Genomic DNA, 24874 nt, shown 5'->3' on the forward strand with positions numbered 1-24874 from the left:
CCCTTTTTTTGGATTATAACTGTATTGTTGAGCTCATTCAACTATATATAATTTATATGAATACATAATTATTTATTTGAGCTCATTCAACTATATATCACTTATATGCATACATAATTATTTATTTGTGTATATTTTTGCAAGTGTTTGGTTGCTTTGATAATTGTGTTTAGTTGTACATTATTTTGTATGGATTTTTATCATCGTTATTCATTTTTGTTTTTATACGATCTGTCTTCCTGATCACAGTATTGAATAAATTATGTAGTTGCTTTTCTGTGTGGTCATTTTTGATCACAAGGGTGCGCTGCTCTTCCGGAATTGTGACTAATGGCTTAGAATGTATGTTCTTGTTGCCGGATATGCGGTTGTTCATATCCGGCGGATGAGAGTGTCATCGCCTCTTCCGGAACGCAGTGGGTGCGGAGGTAGTCCTATTTATAGTGTGCGTCTGACGAATCACACCTCTGATGACGGCAATTTTGTTGACGAAACACGTAAGGCGTTACCTCCTTCGGACGCTAGCACGCCCACACAGCGGTTTCTTGGATTTTATACATGCCGGCCTCTCTCTGTAATCATGTGAGTGAATTTGTATTAATAAACCTTTATGATTGTTGAGACGTACTACACCATTGGGCTTTCTTATTTACTCTGAGGTAATCCATCTGCAATATAAGTTGGGATTCTTCTGCTTGCCCACTATTGCTGCTTTTGAGTACCTGTCACTACTGCTTTATATGACCACTCTGCTTGAGGGTCATGTATGTCCAGTAAGCTGATTGAACTTCCACAGGGTGACTGCTGTGTGTTTTTCACCTCCCCTCACTGGAGTTGGAGGTCTCCTTACCATTTCCACTATAGACTTTTATTATTGATACCTATCATTTAGGTTCAGTCATTACCTGTGTTCTTAATAGGATGATGGACTTATTATCTATAAAATTCTGTACAGCATTTGGCGCTACCTTATTTTTTACATTGGTTCAGATAGTGTCAAGCGTGTGTGGGGGCAACCAGGTGAGGAGTACAAAGACAAGTGTGTCTTGCTGTAGGCAATGGTGGTAGGAGTGTCATGGTCTGCATGTGCTGCTGGCACTGGGGAGCTACAGTTCACTTGAGCGAACCATGAATGCCAACATCTACTATGACATACTGAAGCAGAGTATGATCCCCTTCAGGGACAGGGCTTAGGCAGTATTCCATCATGATAACGACCCCAACCACACCTCCAAGACAACCAAGGCCTTGCTAAAGAAGCTGAGGGTAAAGGTGGTGGACTGGCCAAGCATGTCTCCACACCTAAACCCTATTGAGCTTCTGTGGGACATCCTGAAACAGAAGGTGAAGGGCTCTAACATCCACCAGCTCCGTGATGTCGTCATGGAGGAGTGGAAGAGGACTCCAGTGGTAACCTGTGAAGCTCTGGTGAACTCCATGCCCAAGAGAGTTAAGACAGTGCTGGAAAATAATAGTGGCCACACAAAATATTGACACTTTGGGCCCAATTTGGACATTTTCATTTAGGGGTGTACTCCCCTTTATTGCCAGTGGTTTAGAAATGAATGGCTGTGTGCTGAGTTATTCTGAGGGGACAGCAAATTTACACTGTTATACAAGCTGTACACTCACTACTTTATATTGTAGCAAACAGTAATTTCTCCAATGTTGTCACATGAAAACATAAAATATTTTCGAAAATGTGAGGGGTGTACTCAATTTTGTGAGAGAGTGTGTGTGTGCGCGCGGTGTGTGTGTGTGTGTGTGTGTGTGTGTGTATATATATATATATATATATACACACACAAATATACACACACACACAGTATCTCACAAAAGTGAGTATTCCCCTCACATTTTTTGTAAATATTTTATTATATCCTTTCATGTGACAACACTGAAGAAATGACACTTTGCTAAAACGTAAAATAGTGTGTGTACAGCTTGTATAACAATGTAAATTTGCTGTCCCCTCAAAATAACAACACAGCCATTAATGTCTAAACCGCTGGCAACAAATGTGAGTACACCCCTAAGTGTAAATGTTCAAACTGGGCCCAGTTAGCCATTTTCCCTTCCTGGTGTCATGTGACTCATTAGTGTTAAGAGGTCTCAGGTGTGAATGGGGAGCAGGTGTGTTAAATTTGGGGTTATTGCTCTCACTCTCTCATACTGGTCACTGGAAGTTTAACATGGCACCTCATGGCAAAGAACTCTCTGAGGATCTGAAAAAAAGAATTGTGGCTCCACATAAAGATGGCTTAGGCCAGTGATGGCGAACCTTGGCACCCCAGATGTTTTGGAACTACATTTCCCATGATGCTCACGCACTCTGCAGTGTAGTTCAGCATCATGGGAAATGTAGTTCCAAAACATCTTGGGTGCCAAGGTTCGCCATCGCTGGCCTAGGCTATAAGAAGATTGTCAAGACCCTGAAACTGTGCTGAAGCACGATGGCCAAGACCATAAAAGGGTTTAACAGGACAGGTTTCACTAAGGACAGGCCTTGCCATGGTCCACCATAGAAGTTGAGTCAGTGCATGTGCTCAGCGGGATATCCAGAGGTTTTCTTTGGGAAATAAGACGTATGAGTGTTGCCAGCATTGCTGCAGAGGTTAAAAGGGTGCAAGGTCAGCCTGTCAGTGCTCAGACCATACGCAGCACACTGCATCAAATTGCTCTGCATGGCTGTTGTCCAGGAAGGAAGCCTCATCTAAAGATGATGCACAAGAAATCCTGCAAACAGCTTGCTGAAGACAAGTTTACTAAGGACATGGATTATTGGAACCATGTCCTGTGGTCTGATGAGACCAAGGTAAACCTATTTGGTTCAGATAGTGTCAAGCATGTGTGGGGGCAACCAGGTGAAGAGTACAAAGACAAGTGTCTTGCCTACAGTCAAGCAAGGCGGTGGGAGTGTCATGGTCTGGGGCTGCATGGGTGCTGCCAACACTGGGGAGCTACAGTTCATTGAGGGAACCATGTGCTGTGACATACTGAAGCAGAGCATGATCTCCTCTACGTGGCATCTGTGGGGCATCCCCAAACGGAAGGTGGAGGAGCACAGTCTCTAACATCCACCTCTGTGACATACTGAAGCAGAGCATGATCCCCTCCCTTCAGAGACTGGGCCGCAGGGCAGTATTCCAACATAACGACCCCAAACAAACCTCCAAGATGACCACTGCCTTGCTAAAGAAGCTGAGGGTAAAGGCGATGGACTGGCCAACCATGTCTCCAGACCTAAACCCTTTTGAGCATCTGTGGGGCATCCTCAAACGGAAGGTAGAGGTGCGCAAGGTCTCTAACATCCACCAGCTCTGTGATGTCATCATGTTGGAGTAGAAAAGGACTCCAGTGGCAACCTGTGAAGCTCTGGTGAACCCCATGCCCAAGAGAGTTAAGGCAGTGCTGTAAAATAATGGTAGCCACACAAAATATTGACACTTTGGGCCCAATTTAAACATTCCCACCTAGAGGTGTACTCCCATTTGTTGCCAGCGGTATAGACACTAATGGCTGTGTGTTGAGTTATTCTGAGGGGACAGCAAATTTACACTGTTATTCAAGCTGTACACTCACTACTTTTCATTGTAGCAAAGTGTCATTTCTTCAGTGTTACATGAAAAGATATAATAAAAGATTTACAAAAATGTGAGGGATGTACTCACTTTTGTAAGATACGTATATTTTATATACACATTATATATATATATATATACATATACATATACACACATATACACACATACATATACACACACACATATACAGTGGGTACGGAAAGTATTCAGACCCCCTTAAATTTTTCACTCTTTGTTATATTGCAGCAATTTGCTAAAATCATTTAGGTTCGTTCTTCTTCCGCATGAATGTACACATAGCACCCCATACTGACAGAAAAACACAGAATTGTTGACATTGTTGCAGATTTATTAAAAAAGAAAAACTGAAATATCACATGGTCCTAAGTATTCAGACCCTTTGCTCAGTATTTAGTAGAAGCCCCCTTTTGATCTAATACAGCCAGGAGTCTTTTTGGGAAAGATGCAACAAGTCTTTCACACCTGGATTTGGGGATCCAAATTCCTCCTTGCAGATCCTCTCCAGTTCTGTCAGGTTGGATGGTAAACGTTGGTGGACAGCCATTTTTAGGTCTCTCCAGAGATGCTCAATTGGGTTTAAGTCAGGGCTCTGGCTGGGCCATTCAAGAACAGTCACGGAGTTGTTGTGAAGCCACTCCTTCGTTATTTTAGCTGTGTGCTTAGGGTCATTGTCTTGTTGGAAGGTAAACCTTCGGCCCAGTCTGAGGTCCAGAGCACTCTGGAGAAGGTTTTTGTCCAGGATATCCCTGTACTTGGCCGCATTCATCTTTCCCTCCATTGCAACCAGTCGTCCTGTCCCTGCAGCTGAAAAACACCCCCACAGCATGATACTGCCACCACCATGCTTCACTGTTGGGACTGTATTGGACAGGTGATGAGCAGTGCCTGGTTTTCTCCACACATACCGCTTAGAATTAAGGCCAAAAAGTTCTATTTTGGTCTCATCAGACCAGAGAATCTTATTTCTCACCATCTTGGAGTCCTTCAGGTGTTTTTTAGCAAACTCCATGCGGGCTTTCATGTGTCTTACACTGAGGAGAGGCTTCCGTCGGGCCACTCTGCCATAAAGCCCCAACTGGTGGAGGGCTGCAGTGATGGTTGACTTTCTACAACTTTCTCCCATCTCCTGACTGCATCTCTGGAGCTCAGCCACAGTGATCTTTGGGTTCTTCTTTACCTCTCTCACCAAGGCTCTTCTCCCCCGATAGCTCAGTTTGGCCGGACGGCCAGCTCTAGGAAGGGTTCTGGTCGTCCCAAATGTCTTCCATTTGAGGATTATGGAGACCACTGTGCTCTTAGGAACCTTAAGTGCAGCAGAAATCTTTTTGTAACCTTGGCCAGATCTGTGCCTTGCCACAATTCTGTCTCTGAGCTCTTCAGGCAGTTCCTTTGACCTCATGATTCTCATTTGCTCTGACATGCATTGTGATCTGGAAGGTCTTATATAGACAGGTGTGTGGCTTTCCTAATCAAGTTCAATCAGTATAATCAAACACAGCTGGACTCAAATGAAGGTGTAGAACCATCTCAAGGATGATCAGAAGAAATGGAAAGCACCTGAGTTAAATATATGAGTGTCACAGCAAAGGGTCTGAATACTTAGGACAATGTGATATTTCAGTTTTTCTTTTTTAATAAATCTGCAACAATGTCAACAATTCTGTGTTTTTCTGTCAGTATGGGGTGCTATGTGTACATTCATGAGGAAGAAGAATGAACTTAAATGATTTTAGCAAATGGCTGCAATATAACAAAGAGTGAAAAATGTAAGGGGGTCTGAATACTTTCCGTACCCACTGTGTATATATATATATATATATATATATATATATATATATATATATATATATATATATACACACACACACACACACACACACACATATACATATATACACACACATACATATATAAATCTAAATAAAATTTACGGTGTATATTACTTTCACAGTTTCAGAGTAAAAATTAACCCCTTATAATCATGATTATGCGAGGTTTTGTTTTTTTAAAGAGCATTTTTTTTAACCCCATCATGACAAGTGATTTTAAAAAAAACGCATACTGCTGCTACTAAAGTTCTTATGCTGGTCATACAGCTCTCAATTTTTGCCAAAAATATTTGTACTTTTTTTTTTTTTTGATGAATGCTGGACAAGTGTCGTTTAAAAACTCCACTTGCTTTTAACATTCAATTTTTAAAAGCATGTTGGGGTGTGTAATGAGGCACTGCTACTGGTATTTGAGCACATACATAAAAGGTACATACAAATAAGGGTAAGCACTTCTTAAAATCTCTAATAGGTGACTCCACCTTCTGTGATGGGGTGGATGTGGTTTGTCAATCAAGAGTGACAACAAATAAATAGCAACAAATGTTAAAAATACAATGCCTGTGACAGACCGTGCTATTTTCTATAAATAAGTAAACCGGTTTAAATAAATAAATTGTGTCATGCACAAACCAGGTGCAAAAAAAGGTCACAGCTTGCAATGGTGCTGTATATGAAGTATATAAAAACTGGACATACAAAATCAGACTGTGACATAAAAGTGCTCAGTGCAATATCGAAAAGATCCTAAAAAGAAATACATTCCTTATAGTGCAAAGTCACAAAACACATATTAATTTTTTTTTAAAAAAATATATATAACAAATAGTGTCCATAAAGGTAAGTAGTGGCCACTCACCAGAAGCACTCAGACCTCTGGGACCTAAAGTGCCTGTAGAACTCCTCTGTCTTTGGGAACCACTTCCTTCTAGGTATTGGTCAGGGTCACATCTATCCAATGTAAAACTCAAGAAAATGCGGATGAATATCTCATGGTGTAGTAAGTTTTATTATAAAATAAATGCAGAGATAAAAGTAATGAACTCACATCATAAGGTGCCTTCGAATGGCACTTGCTGAAAGCCAAAAAACTAGCAGATATTCAGGAACCGCCGCTCTGTATGTAACGTGCGTTCCACTGTGCGTGTCACCCCACTCCGAACAGCCGCAAACCGGATATAATGTCGTACTGGAACCTCAATGCATTTCACCAGGAAGTGGCGCCATCAGAAAGTATCCAGCACACAACAGCGGCGGCTATATTAAGACCAGATGGTGCTCTGATTGGCTAATTGGGATAAATCATTTTTGCTAATTCCCAAATAGACCGGATGGTGCTCTGATTGGTTAATCGGAATACATCATTAATGCTAATTCCCAAATATAATTTCAGTTCCAATCATGCCCTGTTTATTGCTGACCGGTCGCGCGGTGGTATACATTTAAATAGCAACAATTAAATATGTGCAAATAAACAAACTGACATTTTGCTTTCCTCCTAAGTATTCACTAAAACTCAATAATGAATGTGAAGTAACACTTAAGGAAGTGTACTCCCCGCGCCTGGCGTTTAGATTGTAATAAATGGTAAAATATAAAGGTTAAAAAGGAAGCAGCAGCAGTAGTAAAAAAACGGGTTGTGTAAAAAAAATAGTCCTAATTTTAGGGCCATCTACAGCGCGTGCTAATGTTTATAAATAAACGTCAAATAAGATGTGCAAGATACTGTGCAAGCAGTGTAAAATAAATAAGGTGATCCCAATGATTAATCAATATTGTATAAATAATTAGATTGAAATAAATGTGACATATAAATCAATATTGTGACATAAATTGCATATAACAATAAAAGTAAAAATATTAAAAGTTCATCACGTGATAATAAAATCAACAGGTGACAGTGAAAGTTCCAATTAGGTTTCCTTCAGTGCAAAAAAGATTTCTTCCAAATGGATTAATAAGTGAAGGTGCTCAGTGATACTTTCCTCAATTTTGTGACTTTTAAAAAAGTGCAGGTGCTGGTTTCCGTTATCCTGTGGTGTGTTAAAAGATGGGTGACTTACCAGATGTAATGGGTCTCATATATCATATGATATTGAGACCAATCACGCTTGTAGGCCCTCAGGGCCACGGTAGGTGCCCTTGTAGTGCCTCCTGGATATGCAGGATATAGTTTCCTCCTCATCAAAACTCAATAATACTCATATAAAGTATTTAAAAGATCAAAAGGAGGCAATTTCCAATCACCCCATAGATTTTCGATCTTTACTTTTTTTTTTTTTTTTTAGTGGGTATGGTTGGCCCTGTGGATATATAGGGGTGTCAGAATATTTTACAATTTATATATGGCACATATCCCTTTTTGTTTTGTATGTGTATAACTTATCTTGTTTTTATTTGATTGTATGGTGTATGGAGGTGAAAAAAATCGTACAATCTTTCCTTCACATGTTTTAGTCTTCTTTTACATTTACCTTTATTTTCAAGGATAATACATATTTTTTGTAATATTGATTCATTATATTGTCACATTTCACATATTGTGATTATTTACACAAGATTATTTGAATATATGTGTTAAGATTTTGTTTACCGATATTTGGATGTATTCTTGGTGCACGTGCATCACCTGCACTTTAGAGAATGGTCCGCCTCTTTATTGTATCACCTGTTAATTTAGACATTTGTGTATAAATAGAGATGTGTTGCTGACCTTTCTTTGTAATGATTAAGCACACTTGCTACTGTGTGAAACGCGTCTACCTGTTTGCCCTATTGGGATGTTCGGTTAATAAACCAGAATTGTGATGATACCTGGAGTGCAGCCATTTCTTCTATATTGATACTCATATAAAGTGTTTAAAAGATCAAAAGGAGGCAATTATCAGGGTACATAATATCGGATGTCCACGTTTAAAATAAAAAACAAACTAAAATACCCTCCGTATATATTTAACAATGTGCGGTGTATAACAAACACCCTCTGGTGGACATAATTGGGAAAACTACTAGTTTCCTACATGGTGAAGTATCTTAAAACATAGGGAGAGGCAGTAAAAAGGGAAAAGTGGTGTTGGGTATCCACAATTAAATAGTAATGGGATTCTAATTAGAACCCTCCAGCATAGTTCCTTTTTTGGACGCTGTAAATAACAAAACGTCCTCTGGTGGGAATTAAAAAAAAATGGATTTTTGTAAGAACTTACCGTAAAATCCTTTTCTCTTAAGCTCATTGACAGACGTAGTCTTCTTGATTCTCAAGAGCTGGGTTATGTTGTCTCCGCAGGAGTAGGACTAGGCAGAATGACAAAACGTTCTGGCTCCACCCTAGGGGCAGTCCCTGAGGGTATATCCTCCCTCTCTCTGCTACAGGGAATCAGTTCTGTTTAAAGCAGTACAGAGAATTTAACCCAACCCAACTCAATGATAGAGGGGCGGGTACTACGTCTGTCAATGAGCTTAAGAGAAAAGGATTTTACGGTAAGTTCTTACAAAAATCCATTTTTCTCTATCGCTCATTGACAGACGTAGTCTTCTTGATTCTCAAGAGCTGGGACATCCAGAAGCAGTGCCACAAATGAGGGGTGGGATTGACAAAATCAAATCCAATCTAGAAGGCCCAACCGGTGCCAAACTAGAAGTTTTAAAGGCTCATTATAAACAAAGAATGAGGCTAAAGAAAAAAATTTTCCAACGGAAAAAAACCCTCGAGGTAGACCACTGGTCTCCTCAAATTGCGGCCTGCAAAACCTTGCGGCCAAATGAGGCATCAGACGATGCCATTACATCAACTTTATAATGTTTAGAGAAGGTATGCACCGACGACCAGGTAGCCGCCTTGCACACCTGGACCACTGACGCCTGATGGCGAAAGGCCCATGACGCACTAAGTGCCCGAGTGGAGTGCGCCTTAACAGGGAACGGGGGCTCCCGACCCTTAATAGAATAAGCCTGCACTACCGTCTGTCTGATCCATCTGGAAATGGTCGCGGCAGATGCAGGCAACCCCTTTTTGGGTCCATCTGGGATCACAAAAAGTGAATCCGTCTTGCGAAACGAGTCTGTCGTTTTCAAGTATACCCTGATCGCCCGGACCACATCCAAGGAGTGCAAAGCAAATTCCCGAGGATGACTGGGCTTAGGACACAGGGAAGGTAATACAACTTCTTCATTCAGATGAAATTCTGAAACCACTTTTGGTAGGAAGGATGGATTCGGAAGAAGAACCACCTTATCTCTATGAACCACCAGATATGGTGAACGACAAGATAATGCGGCCAGTTCTGACATCCTGCGTGCAGAAGTAATAGCCACCAAGAAGGCCACCTTCTGGGACAACGTGGGTAGAGGAATCTCCCTAATATCTTCAAAGGGAGGTTTCTGAAGAACCGACAACACTAAATTAAGATCCCAGGGGGGTAACGGCGCGTGCACTGGCGGAGCCAGATGTCGCACCCCCTGGATGAAATTCCGCACCAAGGAATGAGTAGCCAAAGGCTTCTGAAAGAAGATGGCTAATGCTGAGACCTGACCCTTGATAGTACTCAAGGCCAGTTTCTGCTCAACCCCTTGTTGCAGAAAAGCCAATATTCGACTAATCGAATAAGACCGAGGACGGAACCCCAAAGGTTCACACCATGCAATGTAGGACTTCCATGTGCGATGATAAATCTTTCTGGAAGTCGCTTTCCTTGCTTCAACTAGAGTAGGAATAACTGAAGCTGACAAACCTTTGTCCTTCAGCACCTGGGTCTCAATAGCCAGGCCGTTAAAGCCAGCGATCGTAAAGCAGGATGGAAGATCGGTCCCTGAGACAGTAGATCCTCCCTGAGAGGAAGTCTCCATGGGACGTCCGCCACCAGTCTGACCATGTCGGCGTACCAAGCTCGACGAGGCCAGTCCGGAGCTACCAGGATTACTGGGATTCCTTCCTCCTCTACCCTGCGAAGAAGTCTTGGCAGTAACGCGAGAGGAGGGAAGGCATATATTAGCTGGTATTGCCCCCACGGGGCGATCAGTGCGTCTGCGGTTTCTGCTAGAGGATCGCGGGAGCGAGTCACGAATCTCTGAACTTTCCTGTTGAATCGTGATGCCAACAGATCCACATCCGGGGTGCCCCACCGTAGGCACAACTGGTGGAAAACGTCTGGATGGAGGGACCATTCCCCCTGATCCAGGGTCTGACGGCTGAGATAATCTGCCTGCCAATTCTCCACCCCCGGAATGAACACCGCAGAGATTGCTGGAACAAATCGTTCCGCCCAGCGAAGAATGCAGGCCACTTCTTTGGCCGCTCGGACACTCTTGGTGCCCCCCTGATGATTGACATAAGCCACGGCCGTGGCATTGTCCGACTGGATCCGAACCGGGCTGCCCTGGAGCTGCTCGGTCCAGTGAATCAGACAAAGTCTGATCGCTCTCAGTTCCAATACATTTATCGGTAACCTGGATTCTTCCGGGGACCAAAGTCCCTGGACAGATAACTGACCAAGAATTCCTCCCCATCCGGATAGACTGGCATCCGTGGTCACTATCGTCCAATATATTGGCAGAAATGACTTTCCCTGGCTGAGCATTGGAGACCGAAGCCACCAAACCAGAGACTCTCTGGTCTGTTTGCTCAATCGTATCTGATTGTCCAGGGATTCCGGATTCCGATTCCATCTGAGAAGAATCTCTTGCTGAAGAATTCGGGTATGGGACTGGGCAAATGGGACTGCTTCGAATGAAGCCACCATCAACCCCAGAACCCTCATGCACGTCCGAAGGGAAGACCAGCTGTTGGACAGTAACAACTGGACTGCTGATTGAATCTTTCGAAGTTTCCCTACCGGAAGGAAAACTCTCGTCCTGACTGTGTCTAGAATTAGACCCAGATATTCGAGCCTCTGGGTGGGAACCAGAAATGACTTTTGCTGGTTCACCAGCCACCCGAATTCCTGTAAAGAAATCATAGTAATTTCTATGTTTTGTAGCAAGGTCTGAGGAGACTCTGCATGAAGCAGAAGATCGTCTAGGTAACCTAGAATCGATATACCTCTTTGGCGCAGAAGTGCCAACATTGGGGCCAACACCTTTGTGAAGACCCGCGGAGCCGTGGCGAGACCGAAAGGTAACGCCACAAACTGATAGTGGTTCTCCTCTACGGAAAAGCGTAGAAAACGCTGATGTCCTGCGAAAATGGGAATGTGAAGATAGGCGTCCTTGATGTCTATGGACGCTAGGACATCCCCTGGATGCAGGAAGGCTGCTACCGTGCGAATGGACTCCATTCTGAATCTTCTTATGTTGACGAAAGAATTGAGTGCTCTTAAGTCCAGAATTGGACGCACTTTGCCCTCTTTCCTGGGTATTGTAAACAGGTTTGAATAAAACCCTTGAAACCGTTCTGTCCAAGGAACGTGGACTACCACTCCTTGTTGTAGTAAATCTGTGACTGCTCTCCGCAGATCTTCTAAACGATCTGCGGATAGACGGATATTGGAAGGGAAGAATCGCGCCGGTGGGAGAGATCGAAACTCGATCTTGTACCCTGACCTTATGACTTCGCAAACCCATTTGTCCGGGATTCTGGAAAGCCATGGATCCGGGAACCGGCGAAGACGTCCCCCCACCCCAGTTACGGGTGGGGGCGCACCTTCAGGCTTTGGATGGTTTATCTTCAGGTCTGGAGGGGGCGGGCTTTTGCTTGCCCGACCAACGACCCCTGACGCCTCCTGTAGGAGCTTTGGTGGACTTAGTTTTTTCACCCGCTGGACGAAAAAAACCTCTTGTGAGCAGAAAAAGAAGGCCCTCGTCTTTGACGAGTTCCTCTACCTTTAAAATTTTGTGGTAAAAAGGTGCTTTTTCCACCGGTGAGATCCTTAATGATCTCATCTAAGTTGGCTCCAAATAGACGCTCTCCTAAAAAGGGGATATTAGCCAATGCTTTTTTGGAACCTTGGTCGGCTAACCAACCTTTTAGCCACAGTGTACGCCTGAGAACCACTGCTGAGACTGATGCTCGCGCCATTAATGGAGTGGCGTCTAACGCCGCATCACATACAAACTGTAGCCCCTGTATCATTTGTTCCAACAAATCTGATACCGCCTGAGGGACTTCTTCTAAGTCCCGGCGTAACCACTTGGTCCATTCAGTTACAGCCTGCGAAACCAGACCAATAGCTATTATAGGTCTGAAAGCTGATCCAATCAAGGAAAACATGGTGCGAGACATAGCTTCTATCTTGCGATCCACTGGATCTTTAAAAGACGGAGCGTCTTCTAAAGGAATAACCGTGGCTTTATTCAATCTAGCAATAGGTGAATCCACCACAGGTGGTTCTGTCCATTTCTTAATCAGGGTTTCCTCAAACGGATAACGCCTGTCAATGCGTTTAGAAATATTAAAGGTGCGTTTTGGCAGACGCCATTCTTCTTCGATTGGATTGCCAAAACATTTGGGCAATGGAAAAACCTTCGCCACTTTGATGCGTTTTTTAGTCCCAAAAGGGATCTCAGTTTCAGCTATTTCTGATGGAATACCCTGTAACCTTAAGGTCTCTTGAACAGATACAATGAGTGCGTTTACCAACGCTTCCTCTCGGGCTATGGCGGATGCCGAAACATCCTCCTCACTGTCTGAAGAGACAGGACCCGAGACACCAATACCAGATGAAGTACCTGCAACTGCAGAAATAGGCTCAGAGTCTGAATCCGAAGTTTCAGATAATAAGGGGTTAGGCGGGGGTCGCTTTCTTGCGCCCTGTCCCTGACAAGCCACTTCCACCCGGGACACAAAAGTTTCCATAATAGCTGACAAAGATTCAATTGTCAATGGGGTGCTGGAGGATCCCGCAGACCCCTCGAGGGAATCCGGAGGAGATACATGAGTGGCAGGGTCCATGTTAATACAGGACACCTTTGCCAGCAAAAACAAAAAAACTTTTCTTTCTTTTTTTTTTTTTTTTGTGTGTCTCCCCCTAGCGCAATAGCGCCCCTCAGAGTACCTGCTTCTCGATCCCAGAGAGAGAGAGAGGGACCCCCAAGGCTCACCAACCGATGCAGTGCAGTTTCCAACAAACTGCAGTCAGCGTCTGTCTTACACAGACTGGAAGGAGCCGTTTGCTTTTTCCCGGGCAGAAGGCGTGGCTCCGCCCCCTGTGTACGCCTTCCGGCGTTCCCAGCCCTCCACGAGGTAGCTGGGCTCACAAAACATGGCCGCCCCCATAGAAGAGACATAAGACTCCAAAAACATGGCGGCCGGCGTGACCTGAGGACATACAGGCATTCGGTCTACGGCAAAATGGCGGCGGACCGCCGATATCGTCTTCCCAGCACATCCACCTGCACTCTGCTAAGAGGTGACATATGGATCTACAGAAATACACTGCACATAAGGTAGGATTATACCTCCTATGTCTTGCTGTAATGTTACAGTCTGCTGGGTAGAGTGTTAGCTCTTGAACCAAGTCCACTTCCCACAAACACCTGCTGTATTACAAGGGGGACTTGTAAGTATCAGATATATACTGACCATATATGGAGGGGCCCATAATATATACTGCCTCATAATGAGGAAAAAAGGGAACGTTTACTCACCATACCGAACCGACAGGCACCCTCTCTTCACAATACCCTCTCCACCGGGGTGGGGGTTTGTGGACGCCTCGACTCTCTGGTACCTGGCGTCCAAGCGAGACTTTTAACTCGCAAAGTCAGTCCCTTTACTGGGACTCCGTCGCGGCCGACTCAGCGCACTGGTCTGCACGCGCTTTTAGGCAGAAACCGGGGTGACCACTGGATTTCAACATCCAGCCCGTCGCCCGGCCCCGCATACTTACTTGAATATGTCGCGGCCGACCAAGCGCAATGCCATGGTCTGCACGCGCTCGTAGGCCGGCTGGGGTGACCACAAGTGTCGCCCAGTCCGGCATTTTTGCTTGAAGATCTCACAGGAAAAAAACACTGGAGAAAACTACCTAAAAAATGTCTTTTTCTTAAAGAAAAAAAGTCTTGCCAGGACCAAAAGATCCCAGCAAGGAACTTAGGTCCTTACTCCTGACTAGACAAAAAAAAAAAACTGATTCCCTGTAGCAGAGAGAGGGAGGATATACCCTCAGGGACTGCCCCTAGGGTGGAGCCAGAACGTTTTGTCATTCTGCCTAGTCCTACTCCTGCGGAGACAACATAACCCAGCTCTTGAGAATCAAGAAGACTACGTCTGTCAATGAGCGATAGAGAAACTAATGGTTTCATAAAGGAGGAATAAAAAGACAAACAAATGTGGATGGCGTGAGAAGGGCTGGTGATTGCAAATATATGATATAAAATGACATATGTAGTATAGATATATATTAAGATATAATAAAAAGAAAATTTTGTTTAAATTAAGTTATATATTTAGATGATTAGCATACTGGTGTCCAATAGTGTGAAAGGACCCCAGAGGAACGTGTATATCAGATATTATGTACCCCGATAATTGCCTCCTCTGATCTTTTAAACACTTTATGAGTATTATTGACTTTTAGTGAATACTTAGGAGGAAAACAAAATGTCAGTTTGTTTATTTGCACATATTTTATTGTTGCTATTTATGTGTATACCAACGCGCGACCGATCCGCAATAAACCGGGCATGTTTGGAACTGAAATTATATATGGGAATTAGCATTAATGATGTATTCTGATTAACCAATCAGAGCACCATCCAGTCTATTTGGGAATTAGCAAAAATGATTCATCTCGATTAGCCAATCAGAGCACCATTTGGTCTTCATATAGTCGCCACTGTTGTGTGTTGGATACTTTCTGATGACGCCTCTTCCTGGTGAAATGCATTGAGGTTCCAGTATGACATCACTTCCGGTTTGTGGCTGGTCGGAGCGGGGTGACACGCATAGTGGAACGCACGCTACATACAGAGCGGCGGTTCCTGGAAATCTGCTTGTTTTTTGGTGCCATTCGAGGCACCTTCTAATGTGAGCTTATTACTTTTATCTCTGCATTTATTTTATAATAAAACTTACTACACCATGAGATATTCATCCGCGTTTTCTTGAGATTTACATTGGATAGATGTGACCCTGACCAATACCTAGAAGGAAGTGGTTCCCAAAGACAGAGGAGTTCTACAGACACTTTAGGTCCCAGAGGCCTGAGTGCTTCTGGTGAGTGGCCACTACTTACTAGGTGGAGGATCACAAATTTTATTGCACAACTGAATTGCACCAAAGGAAGAAGGATAACACTATATCTAGCACTACCTTTATGGACACTATGTGTTACACATTTTTTAATATGTGTTTTGCGACTTTGTACCAATTATAAGGAATGTATTTCTTTTTAGGATATTTTCGATATTGCACTGAGCACTTTTATGTCACGGTCTGATTTTGTATGTCCAGTTTTTATACACTTCATATACATGCAATACCATTGCAAGTTGTGACCTTTTTGGCACCTGGTTTGTGCATGACAATTTATTTAAACTGGTTTACTTGTTTTTTTATTGCACTTATTTACATTCAGCACGCATTGAGAAAATAGCACGGTCTGTCACAGGCACTGTACTTTTAACAGTTGTTGCTATTTATTTGTTGTCACTCTTGATTGACAAATCACATCCACCCCATCACAGAAGGTGGAGTCACCTATTAGAGATTTTAAGAAGTGCTTACCCTGTATTTGTATGTACCTTTATGTGCTCATATACCAGTAGCAGTGCCTCATTAAGTATCACTACTTAAATTGAAGGCAGCTCTACATAATACAGTGTTTTACATAAAGGGAGGTGCCGTACTCCTTACACTATTCCACATTTTAAAAGCATGTAACTTCAGAATGAAAACCACAGTATCCGAAAAATCATTAGATCAAGATAAATTTTTATTATGCTTTCAAATTTTCCAGTCACTATGGCTGAAAAACACAAAGTTGACCCCACTGATGATTAGAAAAATCGAACAAATGTTATTAAAACAAAAATTGTTCAAAGGAAAAAATATGTTTGGGTATGGCCAGCATAAGTGAGAGCCAGCGCAGGTAGCTTGAATAAAGCTATCTGCCTATGAAAAGGGAGTTTGTCATGCATAATATTATATTACAATCTTGTCTGAAAATCTGTCAAACGGCGTTTTAGGTCTTTTCACAATTTTTTTTTTTTTTTTTCTTTCAAAAAAAAATTTTGACCTCAGAGTCTGATAATATGTACCAGATTTAACCTCTAATAATACATACATCCTTTCTGTCTGTTATTCTCGTAGATTCGTTATTTTGTTCCCCAACCATATAGCAATTGATATTTACCACTGCATAGAGACATTCAAGAATAATATTGTTTTAAACTTTGCATATTGATTGAATTATACACCACACTTTTTCTGATGGCTTTTATCAGATTAGTCGATCAAAAAGAATTATCAGGCAACTAATTGATTACGAAAATAATCATTAGTTGCAGCCTTAATCTTAACACACCGCGTCATCCAGGTGCACTTTTAAATGAAGAACCCTCACCTATTTATGTGGACCTCCGTATTAAACAGAAGGTCACATACAGCTCTAAAAAACTAGCCCCCACCACAGTCTCCCTCTTGTATTGGATGCTCCTCCTAATGTCGTTTGAGAGCTTATACAATTACAAGGGAACATAAAAAGACTTCCCAGTGCTTACGGTTTATTAAAACACACCTTTAAATATTCCACTCGCATTTATATACATACACACATGCGTTTTTGTGGTCATGAGTCCACAGTTACCAGGCTGAAACAAGCTGGTATCGCTGAAGCCCTGCAGGTCAGCCAAAACAGGTGAGGCCATGTCAAAAAGTGCACCTGGGTGACGCGGTGTTACGTTTGATGTGGATGGAATCACAACTGCTGTTTCACAGAGTTCCAGTGTGACACACAGTTAATATATTGGAAGTTTTGTTGAACTTGTTTTGCACGAGAACTGGGTGTGCACGAGTTGATGTATGTTGTGCCCATTCATGCGTGTATAAAAATGCACATTTTAAATGCATGTTTTTCAGATGGATTATATGGTTTAGCACGACTTGGGGTTTTGGGGAGTACATTATACTGTTGATTTGGTTCAGGCACTTAGAGAAGCGCTGCACTATTTTGTTGCTTATATGCTATATAACTAGTTTAACTCCTGCTTTACGGTCACTGACACAATGTGATAGATCTGAGAACATTACAAATGACAGATTACAACTTTACTGTTTACCATTTGGTATTGGGGGGACTTCTTAAAATAAATAAACATTTTTTTTAACATTATTTTACGGATTCATGACTTTATTTAAAAAAGGTTTACATAAAATACATTATTTTGTCAACTTCTGAAACATACAAAAACCTAAAAAAAACAAAAAAACTTGGCATCGCTGCAAACTACCTATTACAGTCATGGTTGTAGGGGCAGCTAACTGAGAAGCCAAGTATGTTGTGTGCACATAGACTCATCCTTCCTGGGCATTCCAAATGTGTAATAGGCTATCTGGGACAGGAAGGAACTAAAAGAATATATGCCTTTTTTCGGGAACCTCCAAACATGTATAAAAATTTGAGGGATAAAAATATGTGAAAATATGCGACTTGCTAAACAAATATTTCCATGCCCCAATGTTCTGCATCTTTGTTCCCTCATCCAGATCTCATTTTTTGTAAGTAAAATTAAATGCATGGTCTGGAAATTACCCGCATGTACCTTCATACCTTCCCCTCTAGTGCATGCCCCAGTATTTTTCTTTTTACCATGTTCCTGCAATGAAAAACTGCTTTCATTACTCCCTGTGACATCACCAGGCTTGTAAAATTCCTACAGTGGCAGCATTTGTGAGGTAAGTTGCTATAGACGTAGACACTTCGCCAGGACTACATCTCCCAAGAGCCTTTTTCAAAGTATACTTCTAGCGAAATGTCCATGATTTGCAGAGATGTCCTGAATATGTTTCCTTTCTTTTTGCCCAGACACACAAATTTAACTTGTGTTCTTTGAGGTTCACTGTACTTGTGTAAGGAACATATAATTTTTAGCTAAATGTATAATACAATGGCCAAAGAAAATATTTGTATGCTCACTGTAAAACCTATTCTATAGTCAAATGAGGGACACAGAAGTCCTAAACCTTCAGGTTATACTGCCACTAATGCTGCAGACACAGTCAAGTCATCTGAAGTTCCATGATGCTGGTAAGGACTGGAGGTTAAATGCCCAAGACTTGTCCCCAGCCTGACAGAATGGCATCCGTCAAGAGGATCCTCCAAAAGAAAGGAAGGAAGGACTTCCAACGCCAGAGCCAAATTCTTGAGCCATCAAGCAAGGAATAACCGGATATTTGGTTGGTAAACAAATCCATCTGTCCAGAGACCAGATTGACTTGTCCCAGGATGACAGAATGTTGCATTGCAAAGGTCAAGCGAGAAACTGAGCAAATGGAACTGCCTCAAAAGGTACTATTAAGCCTAGGGCTCCCATGCAAAAGTGGAGAGTCAGATGATTCCTGGACTAAAGAGTTGGAATCGGAGACTGGAGAGACTAAAGTTTCTCTTGTGGAAGGGATACAGGACTAGACCCAGTTACTCCAAATGATGTGTGTTACAGTAATGATTTCTGAAGGTTCCCAATCAATCTGAACAGTTATGACGACTGGACAGTCAAAGACACATCCGTCAGTGCCAGAGCCAACTATTCCCTCAACAGGAAGTCTACGTGTTCCACAACAGAGATGAGGGTGCTGCAGATCTAATACTGGGGCAAGCACCTTAGTGAATAACCAAAGAGCAGAAGAGAGGCCAAGGCAGGGAGGCATAAATTGGTAATGAAAGGTCCTCACAGCAAAGCATAGGAATCACTGATGAGCTGGAAAGATTGGAAGGTAAAAGCAAGCATTTCTAAAAACACACAGAAGCTAGAAAGCCTCCCTGAATAAGGGAGTCGATGATAGATTTTGGGACCCAAATGAAGAAATATAGAACTTTGAGATCCAAGATGGAGCAAATAACACTTATTTGGCAACAGTGAACAGGTTGGAACCACAACCCTGAATCTGTTCTGCCAGAGAAAATAGGGAAAGGACACCTTAAAACAGAAGATACAAGTGGGCTTGATTGAGATCTGTGCAATGATGGTTAGATGTGAGAAACGAGAGGGGCAGGGAGTGAAACTCCCATTTGTAGCACTGGAATACTACCCCCAGCATCCGGGATGAAAACTGCTTAAGTGGCCCCAAAGTTTAACAAACCTCCCTCTACTCTGGAAAGTGGGGACCACCTAAATTCCAAGAAAGGGCAGTAGGAGGATTGTGGGTGGACTGGAAGCAACAAAGTTGGTGTGCCTCGATGTAGAGGTCGAGGCAATAGAGAAACAAAATGGGCAACTTTTAACAATAGGAGAGGGAGAGGACTTTGTCTGTCCCTTAAGCTTATCGGTAGAGGAATATTGAAGAGTCTTGCCACCAGGAGCGTGCATGGTAATATAAAGATCTGATCCAAAGAGACATTTTGCCTTGAAGGCCCTGCGGATCAAGTGCTTCTTGCAAAGATTCCCCACTCCAGCACTTAAGTGCCTATGCATAAATACTAACATGAGAGACACACATGTAGGAAACTAGAGAAGGGAATTCCAGTAAACCATAGCTGAAGTTTAATGCAACAGCCAGGCTGCTCAATAGATTTAATAACTAAGGGATCGGCTGCAGCAGTAGTAAGATTTCTTCTAAGGAATTCTGACCATTGATGCAATAAAATCACAGCCAGGATCAGGTGAAGAGCAGGATACGTCAGAGAACTGCACTTTAGAAAAGGCTTTTAGGCTGGGTTTACACTTCTGGGAATTGGATGTGGGTGACCAGCTCTCAATGGAGTCAGGATACATGTCCGGGGTGGCCGCGGAGCACACTGCAGAAGGGTCCTGTGTGCCTTTGGTTCTGTTTCAAGTCCAAATTCAGGTAAAAATTCAGACCCGATTAGCCCCTTAAATGGTGAACAGGGATGCCCCTGACCCCCTGCTGCGAGCCGTTCCACAAATACTGGGAATCAGGCTTAGCCACTTTTTTGTTGGGTACTTGAACACAGTCATATACCCTATTGAAATACTAAGCATCTTGTTAAGGTAGGACCTGGCTGGATTCTTAGTGGGAATTAGTCACTTTGGTACAAAATCCTCACTGAACAGATACAAGGCTTAAAATAATTGGGAGAAGCAAATAAACTTATCAGGATGCTAACAATCTCCGTAGAAAAATTGTTGGAAAAGCAGGCGCAAAGAGAAATTTGACCCAAGGCTGAGAACTGGTAGAAAAAACAGGCTGATCCTCTAGTTCCAGGGTGGTGCCCACTATCAATAGGAGCCAAACCAATCTCCTTTATAGCTAATTAGGACTGGAGCAACTTAGAATTAGACAAGAGCTTCTGCAGCCAATAGCTTGAAAGCCACCATTAGCCATAGACAAAAAACTACAGTTTGGGCTACAGCCCAAAGGAATTTAAATACCACTGGCTATATGGAGTGACCTAATAATATTGCCTTTATGTGGAATGGATTCAGTTACAATCCATGAAAAGATCCTTTAATAGACTTCGAATAATATTTACCTATATACTAGTCCTGGATTATATTCTACCAAGTGATCCCTTTTAGGGATCCTAAAGGACATCAAATTATAAGTTATATATTTTTATCGGGAAGATGATTTGTTTATGTTTTTAATCCAGTTTATGTAGGACTGTGCCTCCCACTGGGGCAAACACACACTCAAACACATGATATCATATTTTTTTCTTTTTTTTTTTTTATTCCCCCTTTTTTGGGGAGGGGGTAATGCTTACACAATTTCTTTGCAGCTGCCATGGTTGTGTTTTTATTAATTAGCCAATTAGGATTTGATTTTATTAGTTGGATGGTGGGTTTTGTATTTTCTCGATTACTAGTGTGTAATAATGTCATTTTCTATATTGTTACATGTGTCAGAATACTTTTCTAGGCCCTTTAGGTGTATCTAGGGATACACTGCACATTTGTTTCACATTGAGACTGAGCTCAGTCTGGCTTTTATTCCCTTGCTCTTTTTTTCAAATATACAATTTACAGGGAAGGTGTGGGAGTGCAATCGCAGTCGGCAAAATTTCCAAGTGATTTGACCATAAAGTTTTGCATGACCCTTGTAAAGGCCTTGCATGATAGGGCAGATTATGCAGGTAGCACCTGATGGAGTGGAAAAGCAGGGCAAGGATGGGATAGATGCCAAATGCAGAGGGCAACATAACTCCAGGCTGCAGACGTTGGCAGCATTACTGGACACACTGCAAGAAGCCCAGGAGTTGTTAGTAAAAAGTGAGCCCTATACCGTGGGACTGAACTCATGTCTAGAATCAGACATGTCGTGACCACATGGCAGTAAGGAAATGTATAGGCTTAACGTAAGAGGCAAGGCCTTGGGTACTTACAAAACCAGGAAAGCATGTAGCAGGTGAGGGTCCGATGACTGGAGCTGACCAAAGTCACTGAAGGCGGGCAGCAGGAATGTAGTAAAAACTCCACGCAGTTCCTTGCAAGTAGAAAAAGCAGTGGGGAGATGCTTCGTTGATGCTATACTGACAGGAAAGGGCATGTCACTCAACCCAGCCAATGAAATCAGCTCTCCGTTCCAGAGCGTTAACCTCTTCTGGTCTAAAGCCAGGCTGAGGACGACTGCACAAAATAGCTGCAGGTTGGTGGAAACACCAGCAGCACTGTGGAGAAGAGCCTTGATTGAAAAAGAAAAAAATACTAGAAATAACACAGAATAGTCTTTAAAACAGCTGTCCTATCTTCACAGAGACAAGCCAATGCCAGTGGCTCCGGACCTAAAAAGCACTCTGCAGTAAACTTTTACAAGAATTTAGTCTGCAAAATGTTACACGTGGAACCTAGTGTCTGAGGGTCACTTCCAGGCTATCCCTTCAATGTCCAGTCCAGGATGGGGGTACTCCAAAAGCCAGGCTGAGGATAACCCTTTTAGATAGCTGCAATCAAAGAGACAAAGCTACAGCAGCAATGAAGAGCTTTTTTACTTAACAAAATCAGAGGGGGGGGAAAAAAAAAAAAAATCCTATACTAGCAGAAAAGTTAAGGTATGATGATAGTAGGGAGGTTATCCTGTGCTGGCATACAGTCCTTTTTTTCTGTTTGCCAGTGTCCAGTCCTCCTGTAGGCAGCAGTATAACCATAAAGACTCAATCCCTCAACGGAAGAGAAAGAAAAAAGTATTTTTTTCAAAAGGTTACAAATAAAATATATTCAGTTAGACAAAGAAAAATATCTGACATTTTAGCTTTCTTGTAGCTAAACTAATAAAAACCTGAAGTACTTACCCCCATGAGTACAGGGCTAGTAATTCTTTCAAGGTGCCCATGACCGATTGGCGAGTAAGGAGGTAAAGGTGCTGGAGAGAATGGATCACCCTCTGAGAGGGGGATATGAGGAGACCCCGGAGGTCGACCTTGAACTGTAAGGGCCACATATGAGCCAGCTGAAACAAGAAAATAAAAACAATCTTCATTAACCAACACGACTACTTTTTTAAGTAAAGGTGATAACAGTTGCCTAAAATTATGTATATTAATATTGGAAAAAATTGAAAAAACACTCCAGACTGGATAAAAAGTAGCAGTGAAATGCTAATATATTTAGCTATATACCACTGCAATGTCTTGCTTGTGTTCTGCAGAAAGTTACAGCTTCCAGATCATAGCCTCAGATTTTACTGTAACTTTATAATGGTCTACAGCACGTGTCAAACATAAGGCACATATGTCAAAACACAAGACACATGTCAAAACACAAGACCACCTCTGCCAGATCCTTCGGTTCTCAGTGCAGCTGCGGAGAGGTTTAGCTTTTATATTCCCCCATGAAATATCCATTCTCTACATTGCAAATACACACTTTTTGTAGCAAATCTAAATATAAAAGAAAAACATTCACAACTGTAGACACTCCTGGCAACCTTCTGGAAATGCTGGTTCCTAAGTGGTCATGCCAATATTTAGCATGATGGATAGGAAACTGAGGTTTTTAAAAGGGACCAGCCCAAAATCCTGATCTTATGGGTGGTTTGTGATAAGTAGAATCATTCACTGGCTTCTTATAGAACTTGGGAATGCAAACAAAGCGCTCGTCTCTTGCTCTACATTAACACAAATTAAAAAAAAAAAATAACAAAATACTGTTAAAGTAGAACTATAGGTCATTTTTTTTTTCTTGGATAGAGTAAGGGAGAGTTCTAACCTCTGTCAGATATTTTTCGCCATCTGTGTCTCATTGGAGAGATTTCCCTTCACTTCCTGTCCCATAGCCAAAACGGAAGTGAGGAAATTCCTGCAAATAAAGGGAATTCCTTGGGGCCCCCCAGGTCATCAGAACAAATTACCCTATTGAAAAGATTTCCCCTCTAATAACTTACTGAGGACAACCCAAAATTTGGGATTTTCTTTTACTTTCAATGATGACGGAAAACAGGACAAATCGAGAGGATGAGTCTCTCTAACCGAGGCACAGATCACAATAAAAACTGACAGGAGGTGTGATCCACCTCCACTCTACCCAAAACAAAAAAAACAAAAAAAGTTTTGCCTTTAGTTCTATTTTAAATTTGCATTAGGAAGGAATGTCACGTCATCCTATCAAAACTCCAGTTCTGCCTCAATACCCACTTCCCTCATCACTATTCATGGTGCAGATATGCCATAGGGATTTTCACGCTTGCGTGATCCCACTAGTGGTTCCAGCAAAGTAATTTTGTAGAGGGGGCCATGTGTGCAAATGTGCAGTAAAGACATGCCAGGTCAGACCCACGAATCAGCAGATTACAAGATTTATAGAGCTAACAGTTTACAAAGCAGATTACAACAAGGGCAGACAGCACAATTACTATACAATTTAATACAGGAGGAATCCGAGGGCATCAGAGGGCCCTGATCATTATAGATTATAATCTAAGATGGTCAAAAAACTGGATTTTTGTCTTACTGTAAAATCCTTTTCTCTGAGGTTCACTGACAGACACAGCTTCAAGTCTTCAGACCATTGGGCTTATGCTCTCTCTCTCTAGGAGTAGGACTAGGCAGAAACCTTTTTGGTTAAGCCCCTGGGGCAGTCCCAGGGGGTATACCATCACTTCCTGCTGTAGGACTCCAGTTTGTAACAAGTAGTGTCAGAAGAATAAATAACCCCAACAGAGGGGCAGGGGCGGGTGCTGTGTCTGTCAGTAAACCTCAGAGAAAATGATTTTATGGTAAGACAAAAATCCAGTTCTCTTTCATTCACTGACAGACACAGCTTCAAGTCTTCAGACCATTTGGATGTCCCAAAGCAGTGCAAACATGAGGGGTGGGGAAAAAAAAACGCAGAATTCCCAACAAGGCTAAACATAACCAATCAGGTAACAGGAGCTCAACTAGGAACAACTGG

The 24874-nt window shown here is 42.3% G+C and overlaps 1 protein-coding gene across 1 annotated transcript in view; it reads right to left on the bottom strand.

Moving 5' to 3' along the window:
- ARHGEF12 (Rho guanine nucleotide exchange factor 12) overlaps positions 1-24874 on the bottom strand; it is a 506356-nt gene that overhangs the window by 318416 nt on the left and 163066 nt on the right. Inside the window, exon 8 of the mRNA XM_082273891.1 lies at positions 22777-22934. Within this exon, the coding sequence (XP_082130017.1) occupies positions 22777-22934 (158 nt within the window). The remainder of the gene's footprint in view (positions 1-22776; positions 22935-24874) is intronic.

This window comes from Pelophylax lessonae, assembly GCF_965119305.1.
Source record: "Pelophylax lessonae genome assembly, chromosome: 12".
Taxonomy (NCBI): domain Eukaryota; kingdom Metazoa; phylum Chordata; class Amphibia; order Anura; family Ranidae; genus Pelophylax; species Pelophylax lessonae.